Source organism: Frieseomelitta varia, unplaced genomic scaffold (genome assembly GCF_011392965.1).
Source record: "Frieseomelitta varia isolate USP_RPSP 00005682 unplaced genomic scaffold, Fvar_1.2 scaffold_326, whole genome shotgun sequence".
Taxonomy (NCBI): Eukaryota; Metazoa; Arthropoda; class Insecta; order Hymenoptera; family Apidae; genus Frieseomelitta; species Frieseomelitta varia.
This window is the reverse complement of record NW_025110064.1, coordinates 40,938-64,715: the sequence shown is the minus strand read 5'-3', so window position 1 is coordinate 64,715 and position 23,778 is coordinate 40,938. Positions and strand designations below refer to the sequence as shown.

Here is a 23,778-nt window from a genome sequence, read left to right as displayed (position 1 = left end):
TGAGAAAGTATTACAATTTTGGAACAAAAAATTTTCGACGCGCGTGACAAGTCAATCCAGCGCAAAAGGATTAAGATCTTTCTCACAATGAGAAAAGTTCTGCGTTTTTTTTTTTTTGTTTTGTTTTTTTTTCGACCGAGTTACTTACACGCAGAGTGGCGCTTTTATTTTTGCAACTTTGATCGCGCCTTGCAAGATTTCTTCTTTGATAATTTTCACTTAATAACGACCAGGCTTAAACCGGCAATTATTTTGCAGAATACATAAATTTCTTACTTGGGGAATTTCTGTGCAAGCTATGAGTTTGAAGGCAAATAGTTTTGAAACAGTTTGTTTCACGAAAGCTCTGAAGTTAGGATTTCAGATTGTCTGTTTCTAAGATGATCCTCGTTGAACGAAGGCAGTTCAATTTATCAAGTAATTTTCAACAACCTAAATTCAACAAGAAATTTGTTTTCTAAAATATTTAAAACGAGCAGGTGTCCGGGATACTTCGCAACGAGCAGTTTGCCTACGCGAACATGTTCGAATCTCTGTACAGATTTCGCGGTACGAGTTACGTGTGCCTCGTTCATTCTCTCTCTCTCTCTCTCTCTCTCTCTCTCTGTCTCTCCCCCTGATTCCCGAGTTTCTTCCCTTATAAAGATCGCCGCGTAAGAGAATGACTTTCTCCAACAGCTCGCAGTCGAAAGTTTCGTTTTAAAACGCTCCCACGTGTTTCCGCGGGCAGTTTCCAGTGACTTCCGGCGCGCTGCAGAGAACAACGGGGATAAATTTCACGAACTCTCTCTCTACGATCGATAGAAATTGAATTATTGTAATTGTCGAAAATAGTTGAAGTCGTTGATTGTCGGAAAAGATGCTTGAATCTCCAGTTTTGCATTGTTTTATGAATGTTAGAGCGAAGGAACGATAACCAAACCGGAAACCAAAGAAGAAAATATGAGAAAAATTTGAAGAGTTGAGCATCGATCGACTAAAATTTTTCTTTTTTATTTTTTATTTTAACCGATTGACAATAAGTAACATCAATCGTCAGTGATTCATCAAAGGAAATTGATGATTGAATAATCGATTAACAGAGTTATAACTGTCGATCGTTCGTCGAAAGAATCTTAATTAAGATTTAGACTTTAATCTTTCATTAAGATTCAATATTGATTTTTTTATTTTGCCAGAATAGCCCCTTAGAAGTTATTTCGACGCAACGTTGTTTGTTGCAACTGAAACAGGAATTTAATTATGCATGATTAACAACCAAAGTTGAATCTCAATTGCAAATCAACGATTAGTGGAAAAATTTGTAGTTGCCGACGATTGATTAATTTGCCAACCGGTTAACCGGAATGTGTGTCGCAGCGTTGTGCAGAAAATTTAGACGAGAACGTTATATCGTGTTTTGACGCGCGCATGATGAGCACCATATACACGAGTTCGCGAATTAATTCATTTGCATCATTAGCGCTCGATTTACCTGGTCGTTATCGTCAAAACGCGTATATATGTATGTTCCACGCGCGTTCCAGTTTACAATAACGCGCGTTTACAGTACCGATGAATAGTGGTGGCGCATTAGTGTTACTCGGTGCCCGCGTTAAGTTAATTGTAACACGTTGCCGATCGTTCAAATTGGATTCGACTGTCTGCACACACGCCGAGCACACGTATTGGCCCCCGAGATTCCCTCTTCGAACGAACGAAAGATTTAATTGAATTATTTTATTTTCTGTCGTACGAACGACCGTTTGTGTCGTATAAATTAATACAAAGTTCAACATTCTGTCTCCGACAATTTTTTGTTCGTATTTAATTTAATAACAGCTGCGTCGAAATGTTACAAACAATGCGAATGTTATTCAAGATATTCTTAACCTTTTTTTTTTTTTTTTTTTTTTTTAACGCTGAAGAAACGTTTCTCAATGAACGAGTTCGCTCGATGATTTTACGTTCGTAATTTATTTTTGTAATTAATAATTATATTATGTTATGTCACCTTTATTTTTGTAATTAATAATTATATCATAACGTGCAATTTATTATTGCTGTGTTATGTGATATACAATAATATTGATATACAATACACTTTCATATATTTTTTATATTGTATATTGTATATCGTATAATTATAATGTTAATATTACAAGTATAATAATAATAATTATAATATGATAATATTAATAATAATATGATCATAGTATTATTGATAACATACATATAGTATGATAAAATAATAATAATAATAGTATAATAATATTAATAATAATATGATCATAATATTATTGATAACATACATAGTATGATAAAATAATAATAATATAATAATACTACTTATAATATTAGTAATATAACATTAATAATTAATAATACTACTAATATTATAATATTAATAATTAATAATACTACTTATAATATTAATAATATAATAATACTACTTATAATATTAATAATTTTTCATTAGACTTGATAGTAATTTTCATAGCTTCAGATACTGGTTTCGTTTGCGCATAATTGATAATATTTAAAATAACGTGCGTACGACTCACAAATAAAATGTCGTCCTTGAAGGATTAATAGATGAAAGTGACAAGAATATCTTGATTCACTTCATCCCTCACGCGGTGGCGAAACCTTTTTCTAATAGTAACGAGTTAATTGACCATCCCTGGTTAAAGGGTTAATAAAAATGAAGATTGAATTAATTTTGTTCCCCATTTTTAATCGCGAGATTTACAAGCTACCGTCATTCACGTCTGCGAAATAGCAGAATTTTCATTTCCACGTATACGCTAATCTCTTAAATCTTCTTAAACTTCGGGCATTATTTTAACCCACTCCCCCTCTTTCCTCTCTCTCCTCTTCAGAAGTGAAATCACCGTGTGCAACAAAAGAGAAAATATCTAGTAAGCTTGTCCTTGCAACGCACATCTATCACGATTTTAACACTGCGACTAAGACATGGAGGCATTAAAGTAAAAAAAAAAGAAAAACCTTGAAATACAATATACTACGCGCAAGTGTTTATTTGCGAAAAATCATTTAAGTCTGTTTTACATCCATGAAATTTTTCACGATTAAGGACAAAAGATACAACTCCACTCTTGACAGTATTTTTTTTTTTTTTTTTTTTTTTTTAGTTAAGATATGTAATATACGTAAACAAACATTCTACATCGTTTGGCGCTAGTTTTGATGCAAATCCAATAAAAAAGGATCGCGTCGTTACAAAACAGTTTTAATGCTGCGTTTATTACTGTTTCGTGCAACACGGACGCAGATCTTGATTTGCTTCTATTTTGCGTTACACAGAAAAAAAAAAAGCGACGCACGATCGGTAATTATTCGTAATTACCAACTACGTTCCATCTGATGAACGATCTTTTTATGACAGTTCTTTCATTTGACATTCTCAAATGTGACTCGGAGATGAGGATATTTCCACAGATAACGATGACGAGCAGGCTCAGCAATAATATTATTTCTAATGTATCTGTGATATTTATTAAACTAATCGGTGTCACACTTACGTGATTTATTTAATTCAATGCGAATTACTTTAAAGTACGCTTTTAATTAAATATCACTTGTTCGAAATTTCAAACAAAAACTTTATTAATAATCACTTTACTCCCATGTTTAATATTAATAGAACACAACGAACATGCATAGGATTGTGCATAATTAGAGAAAAGAGCGATACTGTTCTTTGTATATACATACATTGGTGCAAATCAGAAACAGCTGACACGTTTAAAAAAAAGTCACCAAAATTAGAAATTAAACTTGATCATGTCAACAACTACTGCAGGGTGGCCACTGAAACATTGAAGAGTTTAAATATTTATCATAATATTTATTTTATTATTTAACATTATATTATTTATTATTTATTTTATATTTATTTATTTTATATTATTTATTTTGTATTATTTATTTAATATTTATTTTATATTTATTTTATTATTTAACATTATAATTTATTTATTATTTTATTTGGAAATTTATTTTTCTATTTTTCATTGTTTTATTTTATTTATTTTATTTGGGAAACATGTTATAAAAGTTATTTTCGTTTTATATCATTCAGTCTTTCAGTGACCACTCTCCAGTTATTACGTGGAAATGTATATTTATTTATTTATTTTCTCTGACGTCAAGTCAACGTCGGTAATTTCGTAAACAGTTTTCTGTAATTTACTCGCAGTTGGTAAAAACGGAATTTCGCCCCTCTTGTCGCAAGGTCCTCAATTATAAACTGATCATTTTGGTAGTTCCAGTGTGGGGCTTAATTAACGAACACTGTACACCACGTAGGATATTACGGTCGATCATAATTTTCACGCGACACGCATTAACTCCCCGATAACGGGTTCGAAACACCACCGACTAGATATACTGTCCTCTCTTGCTTGTTTGATTTAAAATCACCTTTTCTCTCTCTCTCTCTCTCTCTTTCTTCAATTTTTTATTTATTCGTTTTTTTCGCTTTTTTTGGCTTTTTTCTCGTCTGTTTGCAGCGAACACTCGCTGGCAACGTTTGATACGACGTGCACGTTCACGGATCCGTGAACTCGCCGCGAGCACTCCGTAAGATTAAATTTGAAACATTAATAACAGCCGCCGAAAACGCGAAAGAAATGTGGCCACGTTCCCTCGAGTTTCCAAGTTGAAGTTTACGTTGAATTCTCGCGTTTGAAACGCGTTTTTTCTTCCCACGTCTCTTCGCTTTCGGCTTAAAAAATTCCATCGTCGTGCGCGAACGAGCGCTTGATACGAGGGAAAGAAATTGAAAGTGATAAAAAAAAAAAAAGTGAGAAGAAAGAGGAAGATTGGCACGAGGAGAGAGAAATTTCAGCGACTTCAGGCTAATGAAAAATTGTAAACAAATACTATTGGAAGCAAGATCTTCACGTTTGTTCGAACCCTTTCAAACATTTCTGAGTATGAGAATTTCAAGAACTCTGAGTGTTCAATCAAATTACTAAATATCTAGATACAACAAATTGAAAACTTATCTTTAAACGTGTACTTTTTAATACGTTTATTCAATCTATTGTAATATGTTGTCTCTGATAAGTAAATTAATTATTTTAAGGTCAAGAAGATTATCTATGGATAGATGGATAGATACTAATATGGAAATAATATTAATATATAATACTGAAAAAATATGTATAAAGTTGTAATATTGTAAAAATTCAAATATAATAAAAAATTTTCCTCCTGGTCAAATTTGCTGTCATCTTGAAGATTAAAGTCACCCCTTTAGAACGATTTCTTAAAACTTGTGGTGCGGCTTTTCTTTCGTCAGTTTGTTTGAACTTTGATCGCTTGGATAGACCAAATGTTAGGATTTCTGAATTTTTGAATTTTTATCATCAATAAAATGAGGAAAAACATCGTACGTAGCGCGAGAAGATTTTAATCTTCAATATCACTGTCGATCTAGTCGCAAAAGAAATTTTTTGATGTTTTTGCAGACGTTTGAATTTTGACAAAAATCATCTGTCCCTAATATTCAAACTTTAATGTAACTATGAAGAAAAAAATCGTGCAGCAAGTTTCATGTGGTCGTTGCAAAGAAAAAATTACAATTTTTAACATCGTCGTCGTTTTAATCGACGAAAGAAACGTTCTTAACGTTTTTACAAACGTTTGAATTTTGAGAAAAGTTCAAGACACCTCGACATTCCATCTATCCCTAACGTCCAAAGTTTAATAAACCGGTGAAGAAAAAAAAAAAAATTATACAGCAAGTTTTAAGTGGTCGTCGCAAAGAGGAGAGACTTCGATCTTCGAGACCGTGTTGGCCCCCTTAGCCACGAACAGAATTGGATGTTAGAAGTTTCACAATTTTCCAGGAGAAAAGTATTCTTTCCTCCCCCGCCGCACAATGTAAAATCATCTTCGAAAGAAAAACGAGAAGGCTTTGAGAGTAAAAACTCGACGCTTTAAAACGAGACGAAGAACAATTTTTCGTTGTCGTGCAATTTTTCTTTACCAAATTACAACCAAGTCAATCAGTATTGTAGAGATATAACATAAATAATGTTTATTTAATAGTAGTGATGATAATAGAACAACAAATAATTAAACAAGACAAATAACATTCGATCAACGCGAATTAACAATTTAACAACAGAATTGACACTTTTTCACAGCTCTTTCTGAATGCTCTGTGACGATTTTTACGATTCGGTTTTTCAACTCGACTCTGGTCTTCTTAAAAAAGAAAATGCTCTATGCCTACGTTGGACATCTCGCATCATATTCATATTTTATCATATTTCTATTGTAGTGACTGTGTTGATAATTATTCTCAATCATACAAATTTAAACTAACGGTACTACAAATTTAAACAATAACTCTGTATTTAATTTATGTAAAAATATTATAATTTTAACAAAATATATAATTACACATATTATAATTTAACAAAATATATAATGATTAATGATAAATAACAAATATCAAACAACGAAAGTTAAATAACGAATGAAGAATTTCGTAACGAATGGTTACAATATATATATATATACACACTATTATAGCGACCTCTGAAGAATTTAGATCAACGACATCTACGTTCATTAAATCGTTCCGTCGAGACGTGTATTTAATATAAACAATAGAATATTTACATATGTATATGTATAAATGTAATAAACATTTGTATATTGAATATTTAAAAATTATAAATATAATAAACAATAGAATATTTAAAAATTGTTAAACAATAGAATATTTAAAAATTATCACCATGGAAATGTTTACAGACACTTATATATATATTGTAACCACAGTAGAAATTATTCATTCGTTATTTAACTTTCATTATTTAATCTTCGTTAAATCATCAGTAATTCTATATTTTGTTACGTTGATAATATTTCTATATAAACTACTAAAATTAATTATTATTATTATTTATTCGTAGTATTGTGATATAAATTTATTTATCATAATAATCATTACGATCAACAAACAGGCCATCTGTTATATTTAAACATAACTGAAATTACAACTACAGATTAATTATAATAACTACAACACTACAATATTGCTGATGTATACATATCGACAGAGAAATTTCCCCGTTTCTCTGCCAGAGAGGTGTTTCTTCTTCTCGTTCGCTCACGCGTCTCTTGTATCTCTTGTATTTCAGCTGCGTCGTATCGTGGACCCGGCGAGGACGAGGACAAGGACTCGTACGCGGCCAGGATCGCGTTCACGGGGAACTCGCGGATCCTAGGACCGATCTGCATAGTGGTGGGCGCCCTTATGCTCGCCCTCGGCGTCCTCCTCTGCATGCTGACTCGCCGGGCGAGAAGAAGGGAGCGCAGGGTTGGCTTCCATTGCCCTCTTCACGGCGATTTTTACCCCCTGAGCCCTGTCCAGGGTGTCAAGATGCTCGGTGAGTCGAGATTCATTCTCCTCCTCCATTCCATTCAATGATCATTTTCATTTTCATGGACATTGTGTGTAATTATATTTATTGTACATAATTGTAACACAATATATACAATATTACAATATTATATACAATTGTAACACAATATATACAATATTATAATATTATATATAATTGTAATACAATTTATATAATTTTATATAACGCATAATAAATAATAAATAATATATATTATTTATTATCTGTTATAATACATATATATACGAATAAAAAAAACTTTACATAAATAAAATTCAAAATACAGTACTTTTTGTAACATTTTGATGCGTAAAACAATTTTCTATCAACATTATTATAATATTATACATTGTATATAATTATAATATAATATGTATAATTTTATATAATGCATAATAAGTAATAAATAATATTATATATATATATATATATATATATATATATATATATAAATAAAAAAACAAAATTCAAAATACTTTTTGTAACATTTTGATGCGTAAAATAATTTTCTATCAACATTATTATAATATTATACATTTTGTATAATTATGATTCAATATATATAATTTTATATAATGCATAATAAGTAATAATATTATATATATATAAATTTCAAAATACAGTACTCTCTGTAACATTTTGATGTATAAAACAATTTTCTATCAACATTATTATAATATTATATTATATATAATCATTGTATATAATTATAACACAATATACATAATTTTATATAATGTGTGATAAATAATATTATCTATATAAATAAAAAAACATAAAATTTAACATATATATATTAGAATTCTAAGAATAATTCCAAGAAATTGAGAGAAACACGAACTCTCTTCTATCATTTTTTTTCAATTCAATCACTGTACATTTTTGTACAAATTTGTATTTTTGGTTATAAAAAGTGCTGTATTTTAAATTTTATACGTTTTTTTATTTATATATATATATATATATGGTATTATAATTGTATACAATGATTATATATAATGTAATATTATAATGATGTTGATAGAAAATTGTTTTATGCATCAAAATGTTACAAGAGTATATATATATATATATATATGTATATATACTCTTGTAACATTTTATACTGTTTGTACTAGACAGATACTGACAGACAGTTTTGCACTAGTTATTTATCAGAAGTTATGCCTTGTTCCTCGACCGTCGGAATTTACGCCTCGTCGTTCGTTCCATTGTTGAATATATACACGTCGTTGAGAAACAACGTCGATCAAAGTTTCGACCGTGAAGCATAACACGTGCGCGTAGACAAGCGAGCTGCTTCGAGCAGTAGCTTTGAATTCGCGCATTCCATTTATACTCGTTTCCCTCTCGAGTGCGATCCGATGAACGCGTCTGTCTGAAAGAAGTAGGAATAATTTTCCCGACGTGTCTTCATTCACCACCGCCACTCCACGCACACCGCCGAGGCTTTATCCCGAGACTCTGAATTTCAAAACCACGCAGCGAACGAAAGACTCGTTCCCTGGCAATTGTAAAGCCGAGTTCCAAAGGAAAATCACGTTAATGTCGCGCTACGTTTATCAATCATCGTCCGGTTGTCACGTCACTTGGCAGATTCACGCGGTGAAAATCGATAACGGCGATTGTTCTTGCACTTCGCGAGGAAATCTTGAAGAGATCTCGAATCGAGTTGAATTTGACAAAGAAATAGGAAGCGTCTAGGTTTCTAAATGTTTCAAGTTACCCAAACGTCCGAACTTGAAGGATTTTTAGGTTTCTGAATTTTTAAATTTGGTCCCCGAATCTCTGAGTTTCTCGGCTTCCAAGACTTAGTTGGATTTAAAAATTTCTCTATGCTTCTGAATTTTCAAATTTCGGAAATTGTGAGTGCATTTCTAGATTTAAAGATTTCCAAGATTTTCTAAATTTCGACGTTTCGAAATTTGCAAATTTCTGAATTCCAAGGTATCGAAATTTCTGATTTTCTAAATTTTTAAATTTGGACGTTTACAATTGGCCCTGAATTTCTGAATTTCTAAGTTTCCAAACTGTTGGACTTGAAAATTTCTATGCTTATGCAACTTTCACATTCCAAAAGTTGTAGGTTTCAGAATTTTTAAATTTAAAATATTCCAAATTATTAAATTTCGAGGTTCCGAAATTGCCAAATTTCTGAATTTCGACACTTCAGAATTTCTGAGTTTTGTAAATTTTAAAATTTGGACATTTCCAAGTTCCTGTATTTTTAAATTGTTTAAATTCGAATCTCTAAATTTAAAAGTTTCCTTTTGTTCAAATTTCGAGGTTTCAAGCTTTCTAAATTTTTAACTATAGACATTTCCGACATTTCTAAATTTCCAAGCATCCAAATTTTTTAATTTAAAAATTGTCTAAATTTCCAAATTACCACATTTCTAAATTTTGAAAATTTCTATGTCTCCGAACTTCTAATTGTAAGTCTAAAGATTCTTGAGTTTCTAAATTTAATTTTTTTAAATTTAAAAATTTCTACGTTCGTAAATTTCTAAATTTCCAAATTATCTCTAAATATCTCTAAATCTTCAAATTTCTGAATTATATCTCTAAATTTAAATATTTTGACAAACGCAAATGGTAATGTAATGGTAATAATATTGTAATAAATATATTATGTGTAATTTATACAATTTTATATATATATAAATTAATTAATAATCAATAAATAAGTATAATAATATATATATATATTAGTTATATAATATATATTATTTATACGTTTTATATATATAATATTATATATAAGTAATATATATTAATTAATTAAGTAATTGTAATACAATTATTAATTATATATAATACAATTATTAATTAAGTATGTAATACAATTATTAATTATATATAATAACGAATATTTACATTTACAATAACACAAATATAAACAATCTCGAACACCTACAAACCAAAGTGAATCTTCTTTCACTTCTTTCTACATTGGCTCTGTTTTCATCCAATCCGGCGAACGCCGATAATCGGTTTTAACGCGATTAAAGCCAACGAACCGTGTTTTTGACGAAACAACGAAGTCCCGGTAGTCGTTGCAACCGACTTTCGTGGAAGATTTCGCCGAGACGTTCGTCGAAGACAGTTGACAGTTTTCCTCGTCAGATGATGAACGTCATCGGTGAACGTTTGTCCTATCCTGTCTTAGGAAGCCTATCGGAAACGTTAGTTCATCGCATCTTGTTCCAGTTTGTGTCAATTGCTCTGAATTCGGGACGAGGCTGGATCAGGGTTGCGGTAGCCTAACTGGATTGCCGGAATTCAGGCTAATACGAGCCTATCAAATTATTCCGTTGGTCACTCGGACGCGTTTTGCCACACCTTCTCCGTGAAACGAATGACGAACTATCCCCCCATGACGTGTATTAATATATTTTTTTTTTTTCTCCTTGAATTTTTCCGAAGAAGAGATCGAGATAGTCGTCCGCGAACCAAACCGATCTATTCTTCGTTGAAACTTCCTTGTTACGAAGCGAGTTATTCCGCGAATGTTTGATCGTAAAAATATTAGGAACAGTTCGCGATTATTATTACAGATCTTATATTTAGTAATCCTCCGAGCTCGATTTGTTCAATGTTTTTTTGTTCAGTCATTATTATTTTATTAAATTTTATTTACTTTTTATTTAATTATTATTATTTACTTTTTATTTAATTATTAGTATTTAATTTTTATTTAATTATTATTTAATTTTTATTAAATTTTATTACTTTTTATTTAATTATTAGTATTTAATTATTATTTAATTATTATTATTTAATTTGTATTAAATTTTATTTACTTTTATTAAATTTTATTAAAATTTATTTAATTTTTATTAAATTTTATTACTTTTTATTTAATTATTATTATTATTTAATTTTTATTAAATTTTATTACTTTTTATTTAATTATTATTATTTAATTTTTATTCAATTATTATTATTTAATTTTTATTAAATTTTATTTAATTTTTATTTAATTTTATTTAATTTTTATTTAATTATTATTATTATTTATTATTATAGTTATTATTATTTCTAATTTATTTCATTATTATTTATTATTGTAATAATTATTACTTGTTATGTATTTTATTTTTATATTATTATTATTTATTGTAATTTATTTTATTGTTATATTATTATTACTTATTATTCTAATTTATTTTATTATTATATTATTATCATTTATTTTAATTTATTTTATAATTTGTCAAAGTCGCGTCAAATGAGATCTCGAAGATCACGTCAGAGTTTTATAGCAAATTTATGTTGCCAAAAAAGACAAATGTTTCAATACTAAAACTGCCAGAATGATCGAACACGATTCATAACTTCCCGTAGGAATTTTATAGAAATTTCACGGAATTTTGTATTTTAATAACTCATTGTCAGAAATTGCACTAAATTTTTGTCTGTAGACGCTGTAATTGTTTCATATGCAGTGAATGTAGAAAAATGTTCGTACACTCGATGGATCACAATGTTTAACACTGTCGGAACGATCGAACAATTTTCCACTGGAATTTTACAGAATATTTCGGGGCAGAAAAGATGTCTCTCTTTGATAAAATTTTTACGGTGGCACTTAACGTGCCAGGGACAGATAATAACGCGTGTAAAAAGCCGAAGACTTGGTCAAATCGTGTTCAATTATTCACCGTTGTTGCTATATTTAACAAGGTTCATTGAAACCGAAGGCGGCGCATCGTAGCCACTTAAAATAGAAACAAGGTTTCAACTTGCGTCTTGAAACACGTCCGCAATAGGAAATTTATCCTTCGATAAAAAGTTTTCCCGATGAAACGTCAAATGAATAGAACTGGAATAGAATAGGCATGTGATTTTAATGTGAATTGACGAAACTTCCAAGGTGCATAATCCTAATATAAAAAGAAAACTCGCAGGGAATCTTGTTTGAAGAACATATTTATTCAAATACCTGCGACGTGAAAAAGAGTCGCTTGCACTTGAAAGATTTTATGAAAGAACCAATTTTAAGAAAGTGCCTAGTTCGAGGATTAGAACGAAAAGGACATGATATCATTGAAGAGATGTAAAAACCTTTCGTAACGCGTTTCGAATATTAATTAAAATTAAATTGAAGTAGAAAATTTTAAAAACTTAATTAAAATTGAAAATTTTAAAAACTCAATTAAAATTAAAGATTTTAAAAACTCAATTAAAATTAAAGATTTTAAAAACTTAATTAAAGCTAAAGATTTTTAAAAACTTAATTAAAATTAAAGATTTTAAAAATTTAATTAAAATTAAAAATTGACAAGTTGCGCGTACTCCGAGCGTTTGACGAGTATAATCGTCGTCGTACTGTTCTAAGGACACAGTGTAGATAGAAAAAGCTTTTAAAAGCAGCGCCAGAGGCAATTGCAAGAGCTTGAAATTTTATCGTACGATTTCACGATGTTTGTAAGAGTTGTAAGTATCGACTTGCAATACTTTGTCAAGTCTTACGAATAATTTCCGCATCCACTTCTGCGCGTGCAACACTGACAGATTTAATCTTTGCTTAAATCCTTTCCACTTTTGAAACGAGCCTGTCCCGAGACTTTGGCGCGGGGGCGTAGCATGTAGGTCAGCTGTAAACTTCGAGTTCGCGATGGTAAATTTCTTAGGCTCGGGCGAGTCGTATCAGGAGAGTTTCGCATTAAAGATTCGGTGGCTGAGACGTTCGGTGGCGTTCGTACGGTTTTGAAAATTTCAGAAGCTCGGAAACGATGGAAGAGAACGGGTAGATCCAGAAACGCGAATTCCTCAGGAATTCGTTAGGTCGTTCGTCAATTTAGGCTGCGATCTAGGCATACAAATTTATATAAATTTAAATAAAAAGAATTGTGTAAACTTAATTGATGTAAATTTAAATAAAGAAAATTATAAAAATTTAACTGATGTAAATTTAAATAAAGAAAATTATATAAATTTAATTGATGTAAATTTAAATAAAAAAATTATATAAATTTAATTTGTATAAATTTAAATTTAAAAAATTATATAAATTTAAATTTAAAAAATTATGTAAATTTAATTTATATAAATTTAAATTTAAAAAATTATGTAAATTTAATTTATATAAATTTAAATAAAAATTTTATAAATTTAATTTATATAAATTTAAATTTAAAAAATTATATAAATTTAAATTAAAAAAGTTATATAAATTTAAATTAAAAAAATTATGTGAATTTAATTTATATAAATTGAAAAAAAAGAGGAGAGAAAAAGAAAGATAGAGAGTAAAAAGCATCAATTTGTCAACGCATCAATTTGCCACGCGAGCTGCTGCTCTTGACAAGTTCTCTCTCGCGTGACGAATTTTTCGCCACGCGCGAGGTTTTTTCAAATTTCATTTCTCGATGCTTGATTTCGAAAGTCGAGTGTTTCGCTTTTCAAAAGTGGCTGGCTTTTCGATTACCTCGGCTACCTGCGATTGACGTTTTATTTTTGATTTCTGCGTGAATTGTTTCTCCTTTTCCTGCGAAATTGAACAGTACGCGACAATTTTTAGTTTCGTGAGAAGTTGAGCTTGTTTTCCTTTTTTGTAATAATCCTTTCGTGAATGGTTGAGTCTGTTAGTAAACGTAACTACTTTATCGTTGTTTCTCCTTTGTTACATTTTGGCTGGTAGGCAAATTGAGAAATAAATATCAGGAAGATAAAGTGTATTATCAGAGATAAGTTAGCGATTAAAAATACAAAATCGTGAATTAATAATTAATAATTGAAAATTAGAAAAATTGAAGTCAGTAAATTCAGCAAGGAGATATGACAAATCATTATTAGATCTTTGCGAAATATTCAATTTTATATTTTTACGAACGAAGCTCCACTTGAGCAGAAAATTACTTTCCTAATTAGATATTAAAAATAAAAAAATAAAAAAATGGCCTGCTTTCTGTATATTTTCGCGCGCTTTCCAGCAACATTGATTTTTCCACAAACCTCAGTTTAATTATCATATTCTCTCGCCGCTTAGAAAAAAAAAAAAAAAAATTTCCAACGTCTACGCTAAATTCACACAATTTTTACGTTTAAAAAAAAAAAAAAAAAAAAAAAAAAAAAAAAAAAAAAAACAAAAAGAAAGAAAAGAAAAACTCCAAGAAATAATTCCAAGAAACTCGTGTTCCGTACGTAACAAAACTGGCGAGCTAAGCAGGCAAAGGTCTATTACGCAAAACTATTGGGTGACCGGGAGAATTATGTAATGAAACTGAATGAAGCTAATTCCACGCTTCCGTTCGCGTTGAATCACAAGCTGATCACTCGTCTTTTCAATCGTCGAACGAGTCTCTAGCTCGACTACCGACCAGTGTGAGCTCTTAAAGAAAGAAAAAAGAAAAAAGAAAAAAGAGGAAGAAGAAAAGCGAAAAGAATTTATATCGACGTTGCACCGGTGATTTGCACCAATTCCGTAAGTTATCATTCGCGAGCAGATTGCGCGCCAGAGGTCGCACGTGTTTTCCCCTGCGAGTCGGCCCGGACAATTTATCTGAATTGTGCAGCCTCTGTATTCGGTTTCTCACCCGCATGGTCGTGTCCTCTCGACGAGGATTCCGTTTAACGATGATTTATTAGCATCGAAAATCGTGCGTTTCTTCCTCGTCTCTCCCTTCCCTCCTCTCTCTCTCTCGAAATCGTTTGATCCGGAGCCAGGTCACTACATATTATCTAGGTTTATGAACTTTCTTCTTTAGGCAGAAATTGTTAGCTGATACGTGTANTGTGTGTGTGTGTGTGTGTGTGTGTGTGTGTGTGTGTGTGTGTGTGTGTGTGTGTGTGTGTGTGTGTGTGTGTGTGTGTGTTGGTATTAATCTTTGATAACCGTGTGCATGATACGTATAATACATGTGTATATGTTTCTTCGTCGTTGGAGATACGAAGCGACGCCGGAAGTTATGAATATATGTATGTACATATGTGAGTCGGCAAAAAATCATGCTATTAAAAGACGTATATACTGGATAGTTCGATTATCGGAACACTCGTCGTCTGAACTCATTGTTTGTCTGAATATAATAGAATTTTGTTTACGAGAGTTACAGCTCAAGATTTAAGTACTCTTATATATAAATTTATTTTAAAAATTTTAAATTTTAGTTTATTATATGTAAGTTGAATATTTATTGAAATATATTTTATTAAAATGTGATATGACGTTATATTTTTATATAAAATATATTCGTTATATTTAAAATATATGAAAATATAAAATACAAAATATAAATGTAATATTTAAAAATGTAAAATATGAGAAATATATGAAATATAAAATATAAAAAATATATAAAACATAAAATATAAAATATAAGAAACATATAAAATTATGAAATATAAAATATAAGAAATATATAAAATTATAAAATATAAAATATAAGAAATATATAAAATTATAAAATATAAAATGTAAGAAATGTATAAAATTATAAAATATAAAATATAAAATATAAGAAATATATAAAATATAAAATATAAGAAATATATAAAATATAAAATATTTATTGAAATGTAATACATTAATTAAATGTACAAATATAAGAGATACATATTACACTAAAAGAAGCAATATCTATTAGTATTCGACACATAAAAAATCCTATTTAATTTAATACAATGATATTTAAATTCTCTTTTTCCATCGAGCACCTGGGAAATGCGTGTATTCGAAAGCAACTTTGGCAATAAGCAATATGTTGATCCATTTCGATCCTGAATGATAGCTTCGAGCTCTGGGGAGCTGTTCCAGTAATTTGTTGGCAGCCATACCTAATCCTCTTTGAAACAGAGGAAGTTCCATTTCGGACGATTTTTCAAAACAGCGAACACACACACACATACACAGTTCAAGATATAATTGGGACATCCCTTATTCATAAACGTTACTGAGCCTTTCAAATTGAAAGATAGAAATCGTTCTGAGGAATTGTATATTTGACCTATCGCACAGAAAATATTCGCAAAAATGTTAACTTGAAATGATAAAGACTTAGGAATAAGAATATTCGCGACCTGAGAGTTTGTCAGAGCAATTTCGCGGAACGTAATAATGCACCTATGAATATATATTCGAAGTAATTCTTTTTTTTTCTTCAACGAGCTGAAGAAGCGAAGAAAGCAGAGAGGCGTCGAGAAATAGGAGAATACACTCCAACTGCTATAATCAGAAATGCAGGTCAGACGCGCAATATGCAAAAATATTAATAAATGCCGGAGCTTTTCGGTCTTGAAAGCTCCGGCGATTGTTCTTTTCCGCGCAATCGTAAGCACGTTACTCTCGAATCTCGTTACGCGTGTGCAACGAGATAACCAACATGATTTTTCGCCAAGGTAATGAAATAAAAATTAATTCAAACGTACTTGCTTTTTTTCTCGCCTCCTTCAATTTTATGAATCTTGTGAAATTTATTATTGGAAGTCGAGATCATTGGAATTGTAAGGTATAGCAATGATAGAAGATATACAGGGTGATTCACACGTGTAACTTGCGCATAACTTTTAAATTATGGCGTTTGTTGAAAAATTGTTTAACACAAAAGTTGTATGGTTCCGAGGGAGCTAGAATATCGTGCATCAGTGTTTTGTGGATTTCGGAATTTCCAAGGTTGTCTGTATTTTTTTTCAATTGAAAGATTATATCTTTTTCATCGTATCAGGATATTAGGAAAGGATATTATTTGAGGTTTAGAAATATTAAAAATTATTATATAATAGACTTCAGATTTTTCACATTTTCAATAAATATCATTATACATACAATGGACTTCAAATTGACAACTAGATTTCAGATTTTTCTGCAAATTCAAATTTTTGAGAATATAATTAATAAAATTAGTAATTATACCGTGTACCTATACTTTTCTTCTTTTTTTAATTGTGATAAAAACTTGGTAAAAGAATGCAATAAATGTTGTAAGAAACATTATAGTTTAAATATTCGTTTATATTTGCGCAGTCTGTGCAGTCTTGTTAAATTCACAAAATTTCTTCATTCACAAATAGATGAAAATTCACAGTAATCTAATGATGGTAAACTGAAGATTTAGCATTCAGGAATATTTAAACTATAATGTTTCTTATAACATACATTGCACTTTTTTGCCAAGTTTTTATTGCAGTTAAAAAAAGAAAAAGGGTACATTGTATAACTGTATAATTATTAATTTTATTAATTATATTCTCAAAAATTCAAATTTGCAGAAAAATCTGAAATCTAATTGTTAGTTTGAAGTCTAGTATATACATATACATACTAATATAATATATAATATACAGCATATATTAAAATATACTAATATAATATATAATATAGTATAGTATATATTAAAATATACTAATATAATATATAATATAGTATAGTATATATTAAAATATACTAATATAATATATAATATAGTATAGTATATATTAAAATATACTAATATAATATATAATATATAGTGAAAATGTGAAAAATGGTAAAACAGATGGACAATCTCGTGGCACCCACCAAGAGAGATTTCACGAACATTTTCACTTTTTAGTAAGAAACGTAAGAAGATAACTCTACTTGTCCTTGAGAGTGGAGTTGTCCATCGCAGAAACGAAACGAAATTAATTGACGTTGTTAGACGCGTTAGTGGTCGAAACGAAAGTCTGCCAAGGGTAGTAGGCAATGCCTGCTTCGATTGTGTCAGGGGAACGAGGACGGTGCTCAAGTTTCTGCAGATTTTGTTTCACGGATCAGCAACGGACGTGCCAATTCGGAATGGATGTAGGACGATAGGTCGTAACTTTCTGTTCGAGCTGGCCACCGCCGGTATTGACGTTTTCTGCTCCATTTGACCATCGTATTCTTCGAGCAATTAGAATTAGCCGCGCGAGATACGTTCAGCTTCCAGTTACCTCGACGTTGAGTTTCTGCAAACGCACTTTGCCCGGTTAATACGTCGATACTTGTATACCAATTAATTGTGAACGAGTGTCAGTGTTGGTACGATATTAAAAAATTAATTCCAAAATTAATACTGATTGCTATTGATATAATAATCTGATATATGAGCCTGCTGTTAATCACTTGCCCTGGCAACTGATTGCGGACCATAACGAGTGACCAACACCGTATACAATAATATCGTCGTTTTCTGTTCGATCTCGTCGGTATGATATCACTGGATGGAAATTATTGAGAAGTAATAAATTTATTAATAAATTAGTTGTTTCACCAATTAAAAGTACGCACGAGCAGACCTTGATAAATTAGCGAATATCTCTAACGTGAATAATGATAATTTGAAACAGTAGAGAACTCTTGTCGATTAATTTCAGGAGTTGAAACCATTGAATCGTGCAGAGTTCGTTTTTGTTATTTAGTCTACAAAGATATCTAATTGACTTTTATTCGATTTTATATTTTCACAAACGTAAATGAGAGGTCGACCCTGAATTATCTGACTAAAAACCTAAATTCTCACGAAACTTAATAATATTAATAATATTGAATTTACCACTTATAGTATTAAATTTAAACATATCAACCAAGAGATTGTCGAAGCAGATTTAATGTTGCAAAGTACAAGTGAATCGTACAAGTTTTGCTTTTATTGTTTACGAACATAAATAAGAATAGTTCAACTAATTATACAAATTTTCGTCAAATTTAATAACATCACTAATATTGAATTTGCTGTTAATAATATTAAATTTACAAACGAAATTTGACAATATTAAATTTATCGTGAAATTTAAACATACCAAAAAAAAAATTCTCAAACTAAATTTAAAGTTGCAAAGCGAGTAAATTTTACGAGTTTCGCCTTCATTATTTAACGGCAGGTCTACGAAGATACTCTGTAGAGATATTATACGATTCGTACTCAATTTTACATTTTTGTGAACATAAACACGAAACGTCGAACTAAACTGTCTAATCTGAATTTTCATGAAACTCAACAATATCAATGACATCGCTATTAATGATATTAAATTCGTAAACAAGAAGCTCAAACACACGAAAGAGAAATTCCCGGGGCAGATCGTAGTCGCGAAGTAATTTTAACTTCTTGCGCTGGTAACTGATTCACGGACCATAACGAGTGACCAAACCGTATACAATAATTCGTCTTCTTTTTGAATTCATCGGTATATGAGTTAATAGAAATTACTAAGAGGTAATAAATTTATTGTTTGTTTCGCCTGGGTTATACTTGAATATACTTAAAGCTGCGGAAATGTTGCAATTTTGGGACAAAAAATTCTCGACGTGCGTCGTTCCAGCGAAAGAAGGTTAATCTGTGCCTCGATAAGATGTTTTCTGGATGGAAATATTGTTAATTTCTCAAAATTGCCACTGTTTATGGCCACCGCTGTATATGCACAGTATCAAAAAGCCTAAAATACGGTGTCCAACTGCCGTGTCAATTTTACGACAATAGCGAAAACCGTTAAACCAGTTCACGAGCCGATTCTCGGTTTCGATTCGCGAAACGGGAATTCGCGGTGAACCGGTACAGCCGCTTCGAACAACGTCCATGGACGATTTCTCGAATAACCGATTCTACGAGTTTCTCGTGTCCGTTCCAGGATTGAATTTAATCCACGATTTGCTCACGACGATTTTCACACGACGAAAGAACACGCGAGACTGAAACCCAGTCTTATGGCCAAGGCGAGTTCAGAATCGTACTTACAAGTTTCGATTTTGTTTCCTTGATGGGATCGATCAATCTGATTTGATCAGGCAGAGTTTTCTATTGGTGATTTCCGGATAAATATGCCAATTTTTTTTTTTAATTGAAATGTTGCGAATAGAATTTTGATTGGAACCAAATGGAAATTTGTTTCATTTTATCGTAATGGATATTCTAGAAGTATAGTTAAATAGATTGTATATTTTGTTACGTGCATTTTATTTGCACCCTTCAATTTTTCATAAATGCACGAAAATGCGCAGTTTAGTCATAAAATAGAAGAGTTGTTTCAAAACCTCATTTTTTTTTTTTTTTTTTTTTTTTTAGAACAATAGAAGCCATTTGAAGAAATTAGAAAAATGAAACAGTAGGAAAAATATCCATCGGTTTATCCAGATAGAAATGTAGCCATTTGAAGGAATTAGAAAAATGAAACAGTAGAAAAACTATCCATCGGTTTATCCAGATAGCAAGTATTCGAAAATGTACTCACACTCGAAAACTCAAATTGAAATCCTTTGTGTTCACAGATTGAATTGAACTCAATCGTTTTATTTTTCCCGTACATTTCAAACAAACGTAACTGTAATCTACACCAGAAAGGTTTTCTCGAGTACTTTCTCGAACGTTTGCAATGATTGAAAAATTTTTGCCAGTGATGTGCACACGTAAAACTTATGCGTGCCATTTATTCGGTATCTTAATTATTTAATTATTTATAAGTTGAACTTCGAAGTTGATCTTCCTCGGTAGTAGCGGACCACTTTTGAATTTTATTGTTATTTTTATAACAACTAATTTTTATTTCTACTTTTATTTCTAGTGTTATTTTTATAATAACTACTTTTAATTTTTATTTCTATTGTTATTTTTATAAAAACTACTTTTAATTTTTATTTCTATTGTTATTTTTATAAAAACTACTTTTAATTTTTATTTCTATTGTTATTTTTATAATAACTACTTTTAATTTTTATTTCTATTTTTTATATCTATTGTTATTTTTATAATAACTACTTTTAATTTTTATTTCTATTTTTATTTCTATTGTTATTTTTACAATAACTACTTTTCATTTTTTCAGCTACTTTTAATTTTCTTTATAGTAACTACTTTTAATTTTTTAATTTTCAAAATTTACGTGCTACATTTCTATTCCTAGATCAATAAAAAAGTTTTTACTGTTCCATTTCCATTTTACGGCGGTGCCGAATTTTTAGCATTCTGCAAAAATGAAGCTTTGAAACTGAATGGTTCCGTCGTTTTTGTAACGTTTTTAATTAAAAAAAAAACTAGGAATGTAAATTTAAAAGCCCTACCTTCACCAACTTGATCGCCTTGAATATCCCCGTTATTTTCGGAAATACGAAAGATTGTTTAGTATAGAGTTAAGAAAAATTGTTTAGTATAGAGGATGCCATAACATGACTAATAATTTTTTTGTTTGCTCGACGAATTTCGCAAGTTTCACGGTTACTCTTTTAAATGGATCCCTATATTTTATACTACACTGCAGCTTTTTATCCTCCATGGAAAATTTTATGCCAAAGAAATTAATTAAAGAAATATCAGATGGTTGTTTAGGACATGTTTCAACTTTAATTTTACAAAATCTAAATGAACACAAGAATACTATCTCTTTCATGTAATAGATTTTACAGAGTTAAGAGTAAAATCTAGTAGCTTTTTTTGCATACTTTTTTACAGAGAATATCGAGCTACAATTTTTAAACGATTTGTCGACAAGTCATGGAAATTTCATTTTTGCTTCATAATCAGGAATACATACAGTTCTTCTTTAGATTATTAATTCGAATAGAATTAAGTTGTTGAAGAATGAATTAACAATGATGGTAATGAAATTTATAAGTCATTTTTACAAGTGGAAGATTTATAAATTTTTTAATTCCAATAATAAATAATAGGATTTCCTGACACAATAAATAACATTAGATTTCGATTGTTACTTCCTATTATTTTTTTATTATTATTAAACAATTTATTTTATATTTATACGATATTGGGCAATGAGTGGATATAATGATTTTTACAGGAATCGATTTCGAACAACAAATATGTTACTCCAGTCAAAAAATGGGTGTGACCTTTAAATGACCTTGAATGACCTTCTATCAAAAAACTATTAGCAAAGCTTTTTTCATATCTGCAAAACCAATGAAAATACTCAAGGCGATCAAGGTTGCTCCGAAAATTGTAAAATGTTCATTTGTTACCTTTAAAAAAAAAAAATTCGCGAACTTTGCCTATGTTTGAACAGAGATGATGGTCAAGATGCCATCACCCTCTTGTACCAGTTGCATCTTCGTCCCCAACGTTCCATCTGGATCCTAAAAGGATGACACGTCCCAAGGACGTGCGAGCCTACGTCCGCTTTTATATTCCTTTCTCTTCTAGAGAAATCTCATTTTCGTGAGTGTTCCCCCTGTTTCCCCTGGCGCAGCGTACATTTGCTATACTCGAAGCGAGGCTTCCAGGATATAGACAGACATTCTCGTCTCCGCGCTGGCTTCATTTCACTGAAACGTGACGTGTTTTTTTCTTTTTTTTTTTTTTCTGTTTCTCCACTTCCTCGGTGAAGGAAACGTACGTAAATTTTGAATTTGGATGAAATCCACATTTAAATGGAATTTCTTTTTTTCTAAATTATTTGAATTAAAAATAATTGTTGAAATAAATATAATAAATATAATAAATAATATATATTAATGTTATATATATTATAATTAAATAAATTTAAATTTAATTGAATGTAATGTAATAAATAATATATATTAGTGTTACATATATTATAATTAAATAAATTTAAATTTAATTGAATGTAATGTAAATGTAATTAAATGTAATATTTAATTACATTTACATTACAATAATATAATACATTACAGTAATATAATAAATAATATATATTAATGTTACATATATTATAATTAAAATAATTGTTGAAATAAATATAATAAATATAATAAATAATATATATTAATGTTATATATATTATAATTAAATAAATTTAAATTTAATTCAATGTAATGTAAATGTAATTAAATGTAATATTTATACTGTATATATATATATATTATAAATATAAATTAATGTATAAAATAAAATAATCAAATAACATCTACAAAGTGTTAATGTCAAATTGATAATTCGAAATTAATATGATGAATTAACGAGAAATGTAAATTAAATAATCGAATCAATGAAATAATACTAATGTTCCAACTAATACACGAATTCCATGAAATCCTGTTGACAAAGAAAAAAAAATTGATCCATGAATTCTATCATTTATACAAAAATAAGCATTTTTATTTGAATAATGGAGAAATATAATCCTATAACAAATAATAATAATATTTTTGTTCTTTTCGAAAATTTATCTTTTAAAAAATATAAGTGACTTAGAGTAATAAAAAATCCTGAAGTAATTAGAGTGAATGTATCTAATAAAGGAATTTCAGTATAATTAAATACTTCAATTATTTTTGGAGGTCGTATTATATTAATTTCAATTGATGGAGAAATTGATCTATGAAAAAATGTTCGAAAAAATGAAATAAAAAAAAGAAAATAATTCTGAAATAATAAAAGAAACTTACTAACTTTCACGGAACGAAATTCAATGCGTTATAAACTATTCCGGAGATCAT

At 29.7% G+C, this 23,778-nt stretch overlaps 1 protein-coding gene across 4 annotated transcripts in view; it reads left to right on the top strand.

Annotated features, from left to right (window-relative positions):
* The window catches only part of LOC122530069, a 127,719-nt gene that overhangs the window by 63,635 nt on the left and 40,306 nt on the right, over positions 1 to 23,778 (top strand). For all 4 annotated transcript variants that reach the window (XM_043656714.1, XM_043656712.1, XM_043656716.1 and 1 more), the window contains exon 3: positions 7,164 to 7,412. In XM_043656714.1, the coding sequence (XP_043512649.1) occupies positions 7,164 to 7,412 (249 nt within the window). The remainder of the gene's footprint in view (positions 1 to 7,163; positions 7,413 to 23,778) is intronic.